This window comes from Triturus cristatus, chromosome 11, assembly GCF_964204655.1.
Source record: "Triturus cristatus chromosome 11, aTriCri1.1, whole genome shotgun sequence".
In the NCBI taxonomy this organism is placed as follows: domain Eukaryota; kingdom Metazoa; phylum Chordata; class Amphibia; order Caudata; family Salamandridae; genus Triturus; species Triturus cristatus.
Window position 1 is genome coordinate 1,144,479,882 of NC_140594.1, and position 14,613 is coordinate 1,144,494,494.

Here is a 14,613-nt window from a genome sequence, read left to right on the forward strand (position 1 = left end):
TATTTCTGATCACTTGTTGTGAATGCACATTTTGCTAGCTTTTGCAAATAGCGTAAATATGTTACTTTATAGTAGATTAACAATTATTGATGTTCTTAAGTTGGAATTATATGAATGTTCATGTGCATTGATTTCTCTGAAGTCAGTTTGTGACAAGAATTTCCATGCAACAAGAAGTGAGAAAATACCACAACTATTCAACTACTAATATTGCAAATGCATTGCTGCATTTATAAATACTCTTCACTGAAATATTTTGTGATACATTGTTATTTTAAGTATACATGCTCATATTACAGTCGATATACTGGGTTGATCTTTGCTCTTTACATCTAATGATGAAACCAGTACGTAGTTTTTTTCCATTGAATTTGAAAAGTGAACTAAACCAATACTAAGTCTGTTTAAAATTCAGATATGTGGCATGCAAACAGACAAATATTTCATCCATGGCTTGGTTTTAAGCAGTCTTGAAGCTAAAGGGGTATTCTTCTAAGGATGATGATCAATACACATATTAGTACAGTTCTGCTGCAGAAACTAACCTACTAAAAATAAGCCTCTCATAACTCAACACAGTTGGATAAAAAATAATTTAAAAGTAAAAACTCCAAAACTAGTGAGGACCCTATATACGTAAATGGTGCTTGCAAATGTGGATTATTTGACTGTGTGCAAATATGATAGCAGGAAAGGTGTGAATGCATTATTGTGTTTGAAATTCAGCAAATATTCTTGCTTCTTAGACATGTGTTGTAATTCTCTTAACCAGCTAGATAGTTTCAAACCTCGGGAAGGTAATGAATATGCAGTCCTTGTATGATTGGGATCCTTTTTGTTTCCAGGAAAGAAGCATGGATAACATATCTCTACATATAATTTAATGACACATATATTTTCAAAAACACAAAAGATTCTTCAGTAATTTAACATTTATTCTCATTTTTCATTTAAAAATCTCTGTAGATTAGACATTGCTCATGTGTAAATATTATTCTTTTGATACTCCTGAACATCTATTCCTAATATAAATAATCAGGTGCACTAGAAGGACTATTTAATAGTACCCGAGATATCAGTTACATTCTAAAACACGGGAAAAAGTTAGAACTAAATTAAATGTAATATCTTAAATTCAAAGCCTAAACAGAAACTCGCCAAAAGTAATCCAGTTCAGTGTGACCTGGAAATCACTGTTGTATAGAATTTGAAAAGCAACTGTTCCAGTGAATCGGCTTTTATGGTTTGAAAACCTCAAACAAACACAGAAATTGCAAATATGTATGCTCCAGTAATGATAAGGAGAGATTACAGTGTCAAAGTTTACTGAAGGTGGATTATCCCCAGCAGGTACATGTATGCAGGCAGCTAACAAATACATTTTGTAAATTTGAAAAAAATATTTGTACATGCATGAAAAGCACATTTATCAAAATTATACCTGTTTTATAAAGTTAACTCTCACCTGTGTATTCTGAAAATGTACTTCTATTTCCCAGTACACCATTTTCACCCACAGCAAAGACATTGAATGTGTACAGGTTGCCAGGTATTAAATTTAAGATGGACACATTTTCATAAAACGTTGTCACATTTGAGGATGGATTTCCTAAAACTTGCACTAAGTAGGAGCTTCTTTTGCCAGTCGGTGGTAGCCAGCTCATAGAAATTGAATCAATGGTGATATCTGTCTGCTTTAGATTGTTGGTTACATTGGGTACTGAAATGAGAAAATGGATTGTGAAATACCACTAATAGAATTAGTTACATCATTGTCACAAGTAGTTTTCAAAACAGATAAGCGTCATACTTTTTTTTTAAAAGACACCTGTTAATTGCAGCAATATACAGCATTACGGATCTCATAATAGAGTGAGCTACTTCCTAACACCACTGCCTCTTTGGTTTCGAAATTCAAAATTGAGATTTTTACTAAACATTATAAATTATCAAAAGAGCAAATAAAGTTTCCTATAAAATCAGTTCAGTTGTGATAACTTATTCTCAAACCCGATTTGTGAGTAACTGTAACTTAATCCCATTGATTATAGAAAAATCATATCCCAAATTGATCACTTAAGCAGTGTTTACATAACGTTTAAATGTTCAATTAACAGACAATTAGTGTGTCTTCCAAATATGTGGTACATCGGAGATTAGATTATTTCTTATTAAAAAGTTAGTACATATATATTTTGCATTCATATATGATGTAAGATTGTTATATGCTTGAATTTTACAACTCAAGGCAGCCAGAGTTCTCTCACTGCTCGTCTTATTTTCTTAATTTGTATACTACTAAATACCTATATATTTTCCAGGTTACACACTTTGTATAGCCTTCTACTTGAACATCTGAAATCTCTGAATAGTGAGTTAGTAGCTTTTATATATTTTCACTAGTTGAGCAGTATATTAATGTTGATGTACAAACTGGATTGATTTGATTTTTGATATTTCTGATCACTTGTTGTGAATGCACATTTTGCTAGCTTTTGCAAATAGCGTAAATATGTTACTTTATAGTAGATTAACAATTATTGATGTTCTTAAGTTGGAATCATATGAATGTTCATGTGCATTGATTTCTCTGAAGTCAGTTTGTGACAAGAATTTCCATTCAACAAGAAGTGAGAAAATACCACAACTATTCAAATACTAATATTGCAAATGCATTGCTGCTTTTACAAATACTTTTCACTGAAATATTTTGTGATACATTGTTATTTTAAGTATACATGCTCATATTTCAGTCGATATACTGGGTTGATCTTTGCTCTTTACATCTAATGATGAAACCAGTACGTAGTTTTTTCCATTGAATTTGAAAAGTGAACTAAACTAATACTAAGTCTGTTTAAAATTCAGATATTTGGCATGCAAACAGACAAATATTTCATCCATGGCTTGGTTTTAAGCAGTCTTGAAGCTAAAGGGGTATTCTTTTAAGGATGATGATCAATACACATATTAGTACAGTTCTGCTGCAGAAACTAACCTACTAGAAATAAGCCTCTCATAACTCAACACAGTTGGATAAACAATAATTTAAAAGTAAAAACTCCAAAACGAGTGAGGACCCTATATACGTAAATGGTGCTTGCAAATGTGGATTATTTGACTGTGTGCAAATATGATAGCAGGAAAGGTGTGAATGCATTATTGTGTTTGAAATTCAGCAAATATTCTTGCTTCTTCGACATGGTTTGTAATTCTCTTAACCAGCTAGATAGTTTCAAACCGCGGGAAGGTAATGAATATGCAGTCCTTGTATGATTGGGATCCTTTTTGTTTCCAGGAAAGAAGCATGGATAACATATCTCTACATATAATTTAATGACACATATATTTTCAAAAACACAAAAGATTCTTCAGTAATTTAACATTTATTCTCATTTTTCATTTAAAAGTCTCTGTAGATTAAACATTGCTCATGTGTAAATATTATTATTTTGATACTCCTGAACATCTATTCCTAATATAAATAATCAGGTGCACTAGAAGGACTATTTAATAGTACCCGAGATATCAGTTACATTCTAAAACACGGAAAAAAGTTAGAACTAAATTAAATGTAATATCTTAACCCCTTCTGTGCCCATGACGAGATGGTCTCGTCATGGAGCACAGTCGTGCTGTGCCCATGACGAGACCATCTCGTCATGGGACCCACCCTTGGGGGAAGCGCTGGCGCTCCCCCCGTGATTCGTTGATTTGTTTTTTTTTTACTGGGGAGGCAGGGGAAGACCTTCCCCTGCCTCCCCCCGCCCCCCCGCTCACGTCATCAATGACGTCAGCGCGCGAGCCGCGCGGACGTCACCGGAGGCTTCCCCTTTGCTCTCCGAGGCGCAGGAAGCCATTTGCTTCCTGCGCGTCGGAGAGTAAAGGTCAGTTTTGGGGCTGGGGAGGGGGTATTATTGCATCGGTGGGTTAGGTAGGGTGGGGGCACAATGTTGGGGGGGTAGAAATGTTTTTATGTAGACTCCGCTTTGTTCCTGCGCTTGGATCGTCCAAGTGCAGGTGCTTTTATGTGAAATGGATCCAAAAAATAAACGCTCGTTTTCGTTTTTCTCTCGTTTTCTGTGTGAGGGGTGCTGCTAGCGTGGGATGGGGTGGGGGGTGAAATAAAGTAAGCCTTTGGGGTTGCAAAGTGGCCAGATTGATTTTATGTGCATCCAAATACACCAGCATCACATAGTTTTCCAGTGTAGTGCTACTTTCGTTTTCTGGTCTTCCTTTGAACAGCATTGTTGTTCCCCGGGGGCAAAATAAAGTTAGACAGAGGGATTGCAAAGTGGCCAGATTGATTTCTTTTACATCTTGTGATCGGTGGGTGCTGGTAGGGGGGTGGGGGGTGAAACAAAATAAGTCAGAGGGGTTGCAAAGTGCCCTGTTTTTTTTTTTTAGTATGCAAATACACCAGCATCACAGAGTTTGCCAGTGAAGTGCTACTTTCGTTTACTCGTGTAACGTTGAAGAGCATTGTTGTTCCCAGGGGGTGAAATAAAGTGAGACAGAGGGGTTGCAAAGTGGCCAGATTGATTTTATTTGCTTCCAAGTACACCAGCATCAGAGTTTGCCAGTGAAGTGCTACTTTCGTTTACTCGTCTAACTTTGAACAGCATTGTTGTTCCCAGGGGGGGCCAAATAAAGTAAGACAGAGGGGTTGCAAAGTGGCCAGATTGATTTTATTTGCTTACAAGTACACAGCATCAGAGTTTGCCAGTGAAGTGCTACTTTCGTTTTCTCGTCTAACTTTGAGCAGCATTGTTTTTCCCGGGGGGGCGAAATAAAGTAAGACAGAGGGGTTGCAAAGTGGCCAGATTGATTTTATTTGCATCCAAGTACACCAGTATCAGAGTTTGCCAGTGAAGTGCTACTTTCGTTTTCTCGTCTTCCTTTGAACAGTATTGTTGTTCCCAGGGGGGGCGAAATAAAGTAAGACAGAGGGGTTGCAAAGTGGCAAGATTGATTTTATTAGCATCCAAGTACACCAGCATCAGAGTTTGCCAGTGAAGTGCTACTTTCGTTTTCTCGTCTAACTTTGAACAGCATTGTTGTACCAAGGGGGGGCGAAAGAAAGTAAGACAGAGGGGTTGCAAAGTGGCCAGATTGATTTTATTTGCATCCAAGTACACCAGCATCAGAGTTTGCCAGTGAAGTGCTACTTTTGTTTTCTCGTCTTCCTTTGAACAGTATTGTTGTTCCCAGGGGGGGCGAAATAAAGAAAGACAGAGGGGTTGCCAAGTGGCCAGATTGTTTTTATTTGCATCCAAGTACACCAGCATCAGAGTTTGCCAGTGAAGTGCTTCTTTCGTTTTCTCATCTAACTTTGAACAGCATTGTTGTTCCCAGGGGGGGCGAAATAAAGTAAGACAGAGGGGTTGCAAAGTGGCCAGATTGATTTCATTTGCATCCAAGTACACCAGCATCAGAGTTTGCCAGTGTATTGCTACTTTCGTTTTCTCGTCTTCCTTTGAACAGCATTGTTGTTTCCAGGGTGGGAGATTGTACCATTTCTGGAGGTACTGCAATACCTGGTTGATGGGTGAATTGGAAAACACAATGTGCACCATGGTTCTGTGTTTATGGATGTGGTCTACCATACTGCTTATGTTTTGTAAGGATGTAAGCAATGGACAGTCAGTCAGTCAAAGTATGCTTTATTCGAATATTATTCATAAAAGCAAAAAACATTTTACATTAACAATTTCATACATGGTTAAAAAAGAATTAAATTAAGATCGATAGATACAAAGCATACACACATCTTATACGTGACCCTATGACATGTTTTTCTTAGGCGGTAAGTAGATACAAAATATTTTTTAAAAACATAAAACATAGGAGAGAATAATCAAAGGACTAGCAGTCTCTCCTAAATCATGAGAATAGTCAAACAACTAGCAATCTCTGTCTAATTGACCATGCCCAGCCTAAATATTTTGCAGTGGCTACTGTAATCCATGGCAGAGTATTAGTACGTATTATACGCAGGGCCACGATGCCACTGGTTGTTCCTAGATTTTTACACATCGGGGACAACCAGTTACGCCTTGGGACCGCGTAAAACTTGCAGACAAATAAAAAGTGTCCAATGGTTTCCTTATCTGTGCCACATACAGGACATCCATCACACGAACCCCCTTCCCACTTAGATGTCAAAGATTTGAGGGGAAGTGCACCTACTCTCAGTTGGAAAAGGAGCTTTCTTTCCAAGGGCCTTGTTATAATATCCCAATATGGTTCCAGACAAGGATACATCTTAACCTCCATAAAGTCTGCAGTCATGGAACCAGCACTCAAGCTGTTCCAGTTCCGTCGAGCAACCGACTCCCAATAAATATTCTTTAAGGTGCTTTTAGATGGAAAGCTGGCTCTCGCCGGATCGTCCCAAAGTGAGCGCAAACCAAGTTTAAACAGAGATGTCCTAAGTGCCTTTAACCATTCTATTTTATGGAAAGCATCAGACCTTATGATATCTAAAAAACCATCTACATAGTGAGAAAGGACAGGAGTTGTCCATATCCTGCGCCAATACAAAATAGGGCGCAGTTGTACCAAATCTGAGATTGCTTTTCTGCCCAGGTCGTATTTAAGGGGCAACAATGGGGTACTTTTAGGAAGACCTGTTATTGCCCTTAAAAATTTATTTTCTGAGGATTGAAGAGCAACAACCTTCTCAAAGCCCCAGAGCTCAGCACCATATAAAGCGGAGCCTAGAGCTTTGGCTTCATACACCTGTAGAACCGGTTTTATAGGTTTGGTCAATGATTTTCTATGCTCTGAGGAAATAGCGCCTGCCAATTGCCTATGCCTAAGTGTAGCAATATCAGTGTGATGCCGCCAATTCTGCTCGCTAGATATATGCATGCCCAGGTACATGAAGGTGTTCACTACTTCTAGCGGGCGATCATTCAGAATAATTTTTGATTTAAAGCTACAGTGAGGGTTGAATATCATTAGCTTTGTTTTGGCAGTGTTGATTTCGAAACCATACTCCCTACAGAATTGGTCAAAAATAGAGTCCACTGGGGGTTTTATATAGGATGAGCGTGTCATCAGCAAACATTAAAATAGGGATTTTAATCCCAGTTAAAAAAGGAGCGTCCACTTGAGCAGAGGTCATAGGGGCAACAACATCATTAATATATAGGGTGAAAAGAACAGGAGCCATCGAGCTACCCTGCCGCACTCCCCTTTCAACAGGGAAGTCCGTGGTTACCGAACCAAGTCCTCCCCACTGGATTCTGGCATAATTAGATTCATGCAACCTCATAATCAAAGACAGTAAATCGCTAGGAAGGCCCTGCTTGTTTAGAACCATCCAAAGCTTGGAACGGGGAACAAGGTCGAAAGCGGCCCGTAGATCGACAAAGGCCGCATACAAGCTACCTTTGCCCAGCATCACCGTCTTCCATTGTATCAGGGTAAAGCGGAATGCCTGGTCCACCGTACTTGTGGACCGTCGAAAGCCAGCCTGGAATGGTGAGAGAGCATTGGTCTCATCCACCCATTCCAGGAGCCTATTGATGATTACACGTCCCACCACCTTTTGAATGGTATCAATAAGACTTATTGGCCTATAATTGCCTGGCAGGGATCGATCGCCTTTCTTGAAAATAGGAATAATAACTGCACCCTGCCAGGATTTTGGGACCGCAGCACCCAAAGCGATAGCATTAATGAGGAGATGAATATACTGGCACCAGCGGTCCTTATCATTTACAAATAAATCGGCTGGTACACCATCAAGACCAGGCGCACGACCACAGGCAACCGTGTTCAGGGCCGACATGATTTCAGCTATGCCGAAGAGATTCACTTTGGGAAGGTCTAACCTAAGCTCCTGGGCCATGCTATCATTATTTGGGGCAGCATACTGATTTTTAAAAAATGTTATCCATTCTTCTTCAGGCACATTATTATTTGGGGACCCAGGAGAACCAGTTTTACCCCATCTAACAATATGCCAAAATAACCGGGAGTCCCTACTGTCACTGGCTGCCTTTAGCTCAGACCAGTGATGTTCATCCCAATCTTTTTTAGCCTTAGATATACTTATTTTATAATTCTTTCTAGCGGCTTGAATTAGAATAGATTGCCCCCCCTTGATAGCTTCACCCAGGGATAGTCGTGATTTTCTGCATTGTTCGTTGTACCAATTGGCTGGCTTAGGAACTCTATTATCTTTATTTTTTACAGGTTTGAAGAAATACTCCTTGATTTTACAAAAGAGAGAATTGTGTAATCCTTCAACCTCACCTAAACCAGTTCCAAGTGAATTAAGATGCTTTATATCCGATATTGCAGTGTCCACCCGAGAATTAATCTCGGCAATGACCTGGTGGTTAATAGCTACCTTTTCCCACCTCAATCTCCGCATGTCATTTCTGGGGACGACCCGGGGAGGAGCAGTCACAGAGAGGCAAGGCGATAAAATGGTATGGAGCCACCATTTGTGAGTAGCACACAGGGGATTGTGATCGCTCTCAATCCTCTTTACTACCTCCATGTCACAGATCAAAGGCCATAGTTTTAGACTACATATCACATAATCGATTCTAGTGTTATGCCGGCCATTGTCAAATGTGCTTGACCCATTCCTATCGCCATTGGTCCTACCATTTAGAGCTCTGAGGCCCTTTTCGTAGCATATAGTGTTTAGGGCTATAATATCTGCCGTCCACCGCAAAACCGGTGGGAGTTCTAATTTGGGAACATCCCATTGTCGATCCTCCTCGTCATCAAATAAGTCATCGTTGTTCAATAGGGGTTCAAATGTTCTATTAAAGTCACCCGCAATAATGATATTGTTGTTTGTAGAATTAGTATTGAGTAGACTACTTAAAGCAACTAAAATATCAGACCTTCTCCCCTTGTTGCTCCGGACATAAACATTATAAATATCCAATATACCTGATTTGTCTGATACCAGTCTGATCAATTGAATATCTTGGTTTTTAGTGTCAATAACTTTAATAACCAGCCTTAGACACTGGCGAACCCATATTGTTAATCCTCCCATGGGTCTGCCCCTAGGGCCCTTAGAAGCCGGCACAGAGTAGTTCAAAAATCCCTGAACGAAACAAGGTTCGCATGACCAAGTCTCCTGAAAAATACAAAGGTCATGATTATTAACAAAACCAATCCAATTTGCTGATTCCAGTTTGGAATTCAGGCCAGCAATGTTCCAGGACAATAAACTCCCCCTGGTTCCCTGTGCATTATTGGGGCGGATAGCAGTCAATAGAGGATCATAGGTTTGTTTGGGACAAGTATCTGTAATTACTTCCTTTTCATAATTTACTGTCTTATTGCTAAGAGGAAATGGATCAAACAGGGACTCAGCAGAGCTCGCTGACAGGACCTGATTAATATCAAGTCAATCTACCTCTTCAAGATTGGCTAACACCTCAAAACGATTTCTCATCGGGATCGGAACATTTGGTTGGACACTTGTTGAGGTCCCAGGATTGAAGGTAGAAACTAACCTGGGTCTAGGAAAAAAATAAGTTAGTTCCCAGGTACTGATGGCGGACCTCCTAGGATCTATATGCCAGTTTAAGATGTGATTGACAGCCCTGGGGTCCATAAAATTTCACCAAAATTATGTCTCCAATTATGTTTTTCGGTGTATTGCCCAACCATGGTAAACGCCTGACATGTAAAATTTCTCCATTGATATACGAGGGAAGGGGACGATTTTGTCCTAACCAGTGAATGACCTTATTTTTTAATTGGGAATATCCCTCTGTAACCTCGCCTTTCAGAATAGGGACACCAGCAAGCACCACTACAAAAGGGACAGCTTCTGGTGGGATATTGACAGGAAGAGATTCGTGCAACTTAGCCATTGGAACCGAACATCGACTCTTTCTGTCAGAATTGACAACCCCAGGTAGTGGAGTAATCCCTCCTCGACATAAGATGTCATTTTTTGGCTGGATTGGCATAGAAATAGTGGTTCTTCCTACGCAATTATTCGTTGGATTAATCGTACCACTCTCACCCTGTCTTACTGTCTGATGTAAAGGTAGAGTAGGAAATGATACCGTAGGAACAGATACAGTAGAAAGCTGCATTATTGACTTTGCAGGACTCGGGGATATGACTCTTTTGCTACCCATTACAGATTCTACTTTCGCCAGCCTTTTTTCAATGATTTTTAGGCTGTCGACAATGGATAGTAGATGGGTTTTAAACAGTTCGTCTATATTACCCATTAATTCCGCTATTGTAATGTCATTTATAGAGTAGGATACCGAGGTACCAGGAGGGGGTATGTCATTGGAATCATGAATGGGACCAGTACCAGTATGAGCCAGATTGGGTTTGTTACAGGATTTATAATTCCCTTTATTTTTACGAACTTCTAGATCCAACTTTCTCCTTTTCTTGGGTAACGGGCCTGCTAATTTAGGTGCCCCTGGGGTAATAGTAATTTGGGACGGGGGTGCCACTGTTTGTAAGTCATTCAATACAACTGGTTGACAAGTTACCTCAATAGGACAAGATATAATAGTAGAGGACAGGTCTTTAGATGGATCATACATGGTTGAATTACCAGGGGGTGATGACATAACGATGTTGTCCGAACAAGATATAGTATCATGGTAAGAAAGGGTACTTTTATCGGGTAGAGTGACTTCATGGAGCACGTTTGGAGTTTGAGACATGTTTTTTATATGCTCTATAGAGCTACGACGTCTCGCCCTTAGTTCGGCTAGAGTAGTTTCTTTATCAGCCCCAGAATTAACTTTCCAAACATAACCATCAAGAGTACCCTTATTGGAATTACTAGTCATGATAATATAGCTATTAATACACAACCCCCCTGAGGTACAAATCTAACAATGCTTAGCCACAACAATAAAATGACAAAGCAAAAAAACACGAAGCCTACTTAAACCAATGCAGCCACAGGTAGTAGCTACCGCACAATCACGACAATACCACCAAGAATCAAAAGTCAAGAGGGTAAGCCCGGCCCGGCCTCCTTCGGCTCCTGAGGGCTACAGAGGGCCCGCCCTTTGCCCGGGCTTAGCCCGGCGCCGTCCGCGCGCGGTCCCGCGACGCGGGGAATGACGCCGATTTTATGCGCCACCGGGCGCTGGGCTGATGACGCTGTGTCTGTCCTGGGGAATCTGGGAGCTGAAGTCTGGTTTTGCCTTCACACCACACTGCGGCCGCGAGATCCGGTGCGCGGCGGCGGGAGTGAGGAGATACAAGTGCTGACCAGAGATTAGCGCGGGGCAGAGTCTAAAGGTAAGTCCAGGGCAGCCGAGGGCAACAACAAGGAGACACCCGCTCCACCGGAAATGACGCCGATTTTATGCGCCTCCGGGCGCTGGGCTGATGACGCTGTGTCTGTCCTGGGGGATCTGGGAGCTGTAGTCCGGTTTTGCCTTCACACCACACTGCGGCCGCGAGATCCGGTGCGCGGCGGCGGGAGTGAGGAGATACAAGTGCTGTCCAGAGATTAGCACGGGGCAGAGTCTAGAGGTAAGTCCAGGGCAGTCGAGGGCAACAACAAGGAGACACCCGCTCCACCGGAAATGACGCCGATTTTATGCGCCTCCGGGCGCTGGGCTGATGACGCTGTGTCTGTCCTGGGGAATCTGGGAGCTGTAGTCCGGTTTTGCCTTCACACCACACTGCGGCCGCAAGATCCGGTGCGCGGCGGTGGGAGTGAGGAGATACAAGTGCTGACCAGAGATTAGCGCGGGGCAGAGTCTCGAGGTAAGTCCAGGGCAGCCGAGGGCAACAACAAGGAGGCAATGGACAGTGAAACGGTTCCCTTCAGGGCCCTCTAGTCATGTCCATAACTTTTCCGGTGAAACCACTCGCTGATTTCTGAATAGTTAGTGAGAGATCGTTTAGGTAACCATGTTGTTTCTGCTTACATTTCACATGCTTTGCATTCCCTAGGAGTTTTTTTTTTTTTAGGCAGCGTATTACTCTTATCAAGTGCATAATTTGAATTGAGCCACATCCAAGTGTTTATAGCGGGCACAATTAGGTTATAGCTGAAGGCAGTGCGAGTTTCTCTCAGTGGGCAAGTATGGCGTTCAGTGGGGATGTGGCACTATGGCCGGAGCTGTTGAATTTGGAAATGGGGAACCGGGTTCAGCATCCATGACCAGTCCACCACACCACTGTACTGAGGGAGCACATTCCCATGCTACACCGTAGAAGGCCCCACTAGACCTTAGAAGGCTTGATGTCTTAGCACAAGCAGGTGTACTGTAGTGGTGTCAACTTACAAAAGAGTACAAAGTACAAGTAGAGGTATAAAAGTGCAATAAATGGCAGACACGCAAAACACAGGAACACACTGGGTAGGCACTTCTACGGGCATGGAGAACAGAATTTCCTATAATGTAAAGACTTCCTTCACACAATAGGGAGGGTGTGAATTAAGTTTGGAAGTGTCTTTGCAGGAGAAGTACTTTGAGGTTAGTTTTGAAGGATTGGGAAGAGGGAGGGGGTGGTCCGGAGCTGAGGCTCAGTTCCAGATTCTCGCCGCATTGCTTGTAAAGGATTGGGCCATCGATCTTTCCTTTTTGAAAGTGGGAGGGTCAAGCAATACATTTTGCGCAGTACGTGATGGTCTAGAGCATTATATGCATATGTTACAATAAAGTTTTTTTTCTTCTTTTTATTCTAGTCTAAAGCTTTTCGACGGTGGCTGTTCTGCAGTTTTGTGTAGTTGCATTGTGTTGGTAAGAAATTTTTTGTTGTTGTATTTACACCAAATGAGTAATAATATAATGTCTGAATGAATTTTTTTGTAAGTGATGTCATAATGGCGGCATATTTAGTTAGTGGTTTGAGCATGAAATTCTTTGCGATGTGTTTTGCATAGTCTTATGTGTAATTGCTTTTCTCTTTCTTTTTTAGTGGGATATTGTTGATCCATACTGTGTCTGTACAGAGTTGGTGGTGGTGAGTAGTTTAGCTGCCTCTGGCAAGTGAGTGGTATTGTTTTGGAGTATATTTGAGTTTTTGATAAAGGTGCTTTTTGCTTATTACTTATTTTACAAAGAGTTTGTTGACTTGTTTGACAAGTTACCTTTATTAGTAAGCAATATGGCTAGCCGTAGAATGACTGCTCAACAGGTGGTCAGTATGCTTCTTGAATCTTCCTCTGAGCATGATTATGAGACTGACAGTGCGTCTGAGGGAGAGGAGGGAGGGGAAGATTCTGGCAGTGAGTTTTCACTCAACATGGAATCATCGGATGATGAAGGTACTCTCAGTGCAGATGAAGGTACTCTTGGTGTGGATGAAGCAACTCTCAGTGCGGATGAAGTGCCTGTCTTAGAGGAGGAAACTGCTGTGCCGATGGTGCAAGAGGCATCTGGATTGCAGTCTGAGGCTGCTAGGCTTCCTACTGGAAGTGCTGGACTTTGGGTTGATCCAAACATGGTGCAGCCAGTGTTGCCTGCCTTTAGCGGTGATGCAGGGTGTACAGTGAATTGTGAAAACTTTTTGCCTATACAGTTTTTTCAGTTGTTTATGGATGATGTATTTTTGGGTGAGATTGTTGAGCAGACGAATTTGTATGCTGAACAGTTTTTGAGGAACAACAGCGACAAACTTAGGCCCCAGTCTAGAGCTACCCGGTGGACTCCCACATATCTGGAAGAGATTAAGAAGTTTTTGGGTTTGACTTTATTGATGGGTGTGGTAAGGAAGCCAACCTTGGCTTCATATTGGTCTACTAGCCCCTTGTTGGCAACTGCCATATTTCCTGCAGTTATGACTCGTAATCGGTATTTACTTTTGCTACGTATGCTGCATTTTGTTGATAATTCTATGGCGTTGCCACAAGATCACCCTGACTGTGACCGTCTTTTTAAGATTTGGCCCGTTCTTGATCACTTTGTGGATCGATTTTCTGAGATCTATACTCCAGGGAAAGAAATATCTATTGATGAGTCTTTGGTCTTGTTCAAGGGCCGTTTGGTTTTTAGGCAGTACATCCCTAGCAAGAGGGCACGCTATGGAATTAAGCTGTATATGTTGTCTGAGAGTAGGACAGGATATGTTTTTAATTTTCGTGTGTACACTGGTAGAGATTCTGCTATTGACCCCCCAGGTTGTCCGTCCACTTTTGGAGTTGCAGAGAAAATTGTGTGGGATCTTGCTAGGAGACTGTTTAACAGAGGCCACCATTTGTACCTTGATAACTTCTATACTGCTGTGCAATTATTTAAGGAATTGTATAAAGTGGACACTTTTGCATGTGGCACAATCCGCTCTAACCGTAAAGCTTATCCGAAAGAGCTTGTTTGCAAAAAACTTCAGAGGGGGCAGTGCAGTTCCTTGCGTAGTGATGAACTACTAGCTGTAAAATTTGTGGACAGGAGGGATGTGTACATGCTGACTACCATCCATGATGAGAGTCCTTCACCTGTGGCTGTTTGGGGTCAGGTTGCTGAAGTGCGCACACCTGTGTGCATTCTAGACTACAATAAGCACATGGGTGGTGTTGACAGAGTAGATCAGAGGTTGGAACCTTACTCTGCTATTCGGAAGGCTTATGTTTGTCGAATTAGCAATGTTCAATGCTTTTATTGTGTTCAAGGAGTGTTCTCCTGCGTCAAA

The 14,613-nt window shown here is 41.5% G+C and overlaps 1 protein-coding gene across 1 annotated transcript in view; it reads right to left on the minus strand.

The window, feature by feature from the left end:
• Positions 1-14,613, minus strand: part of LOC146788598 (tenascin-X-like) — a 694,637-nt gene that overhangs the window by 109,481 nt on the left and 570,543 nt on the right. Inside the window, exon 42 of the mRNA XM_085633173.1 lies at positions 1,466-1,720. Coding sequence (XP_085489299.1) covers positions 1,466-1,720 — 255 coding nt within the window. The remainder of the gene's footprint in view (positions 1-1,465; positions 1,721-14,613) is intronic.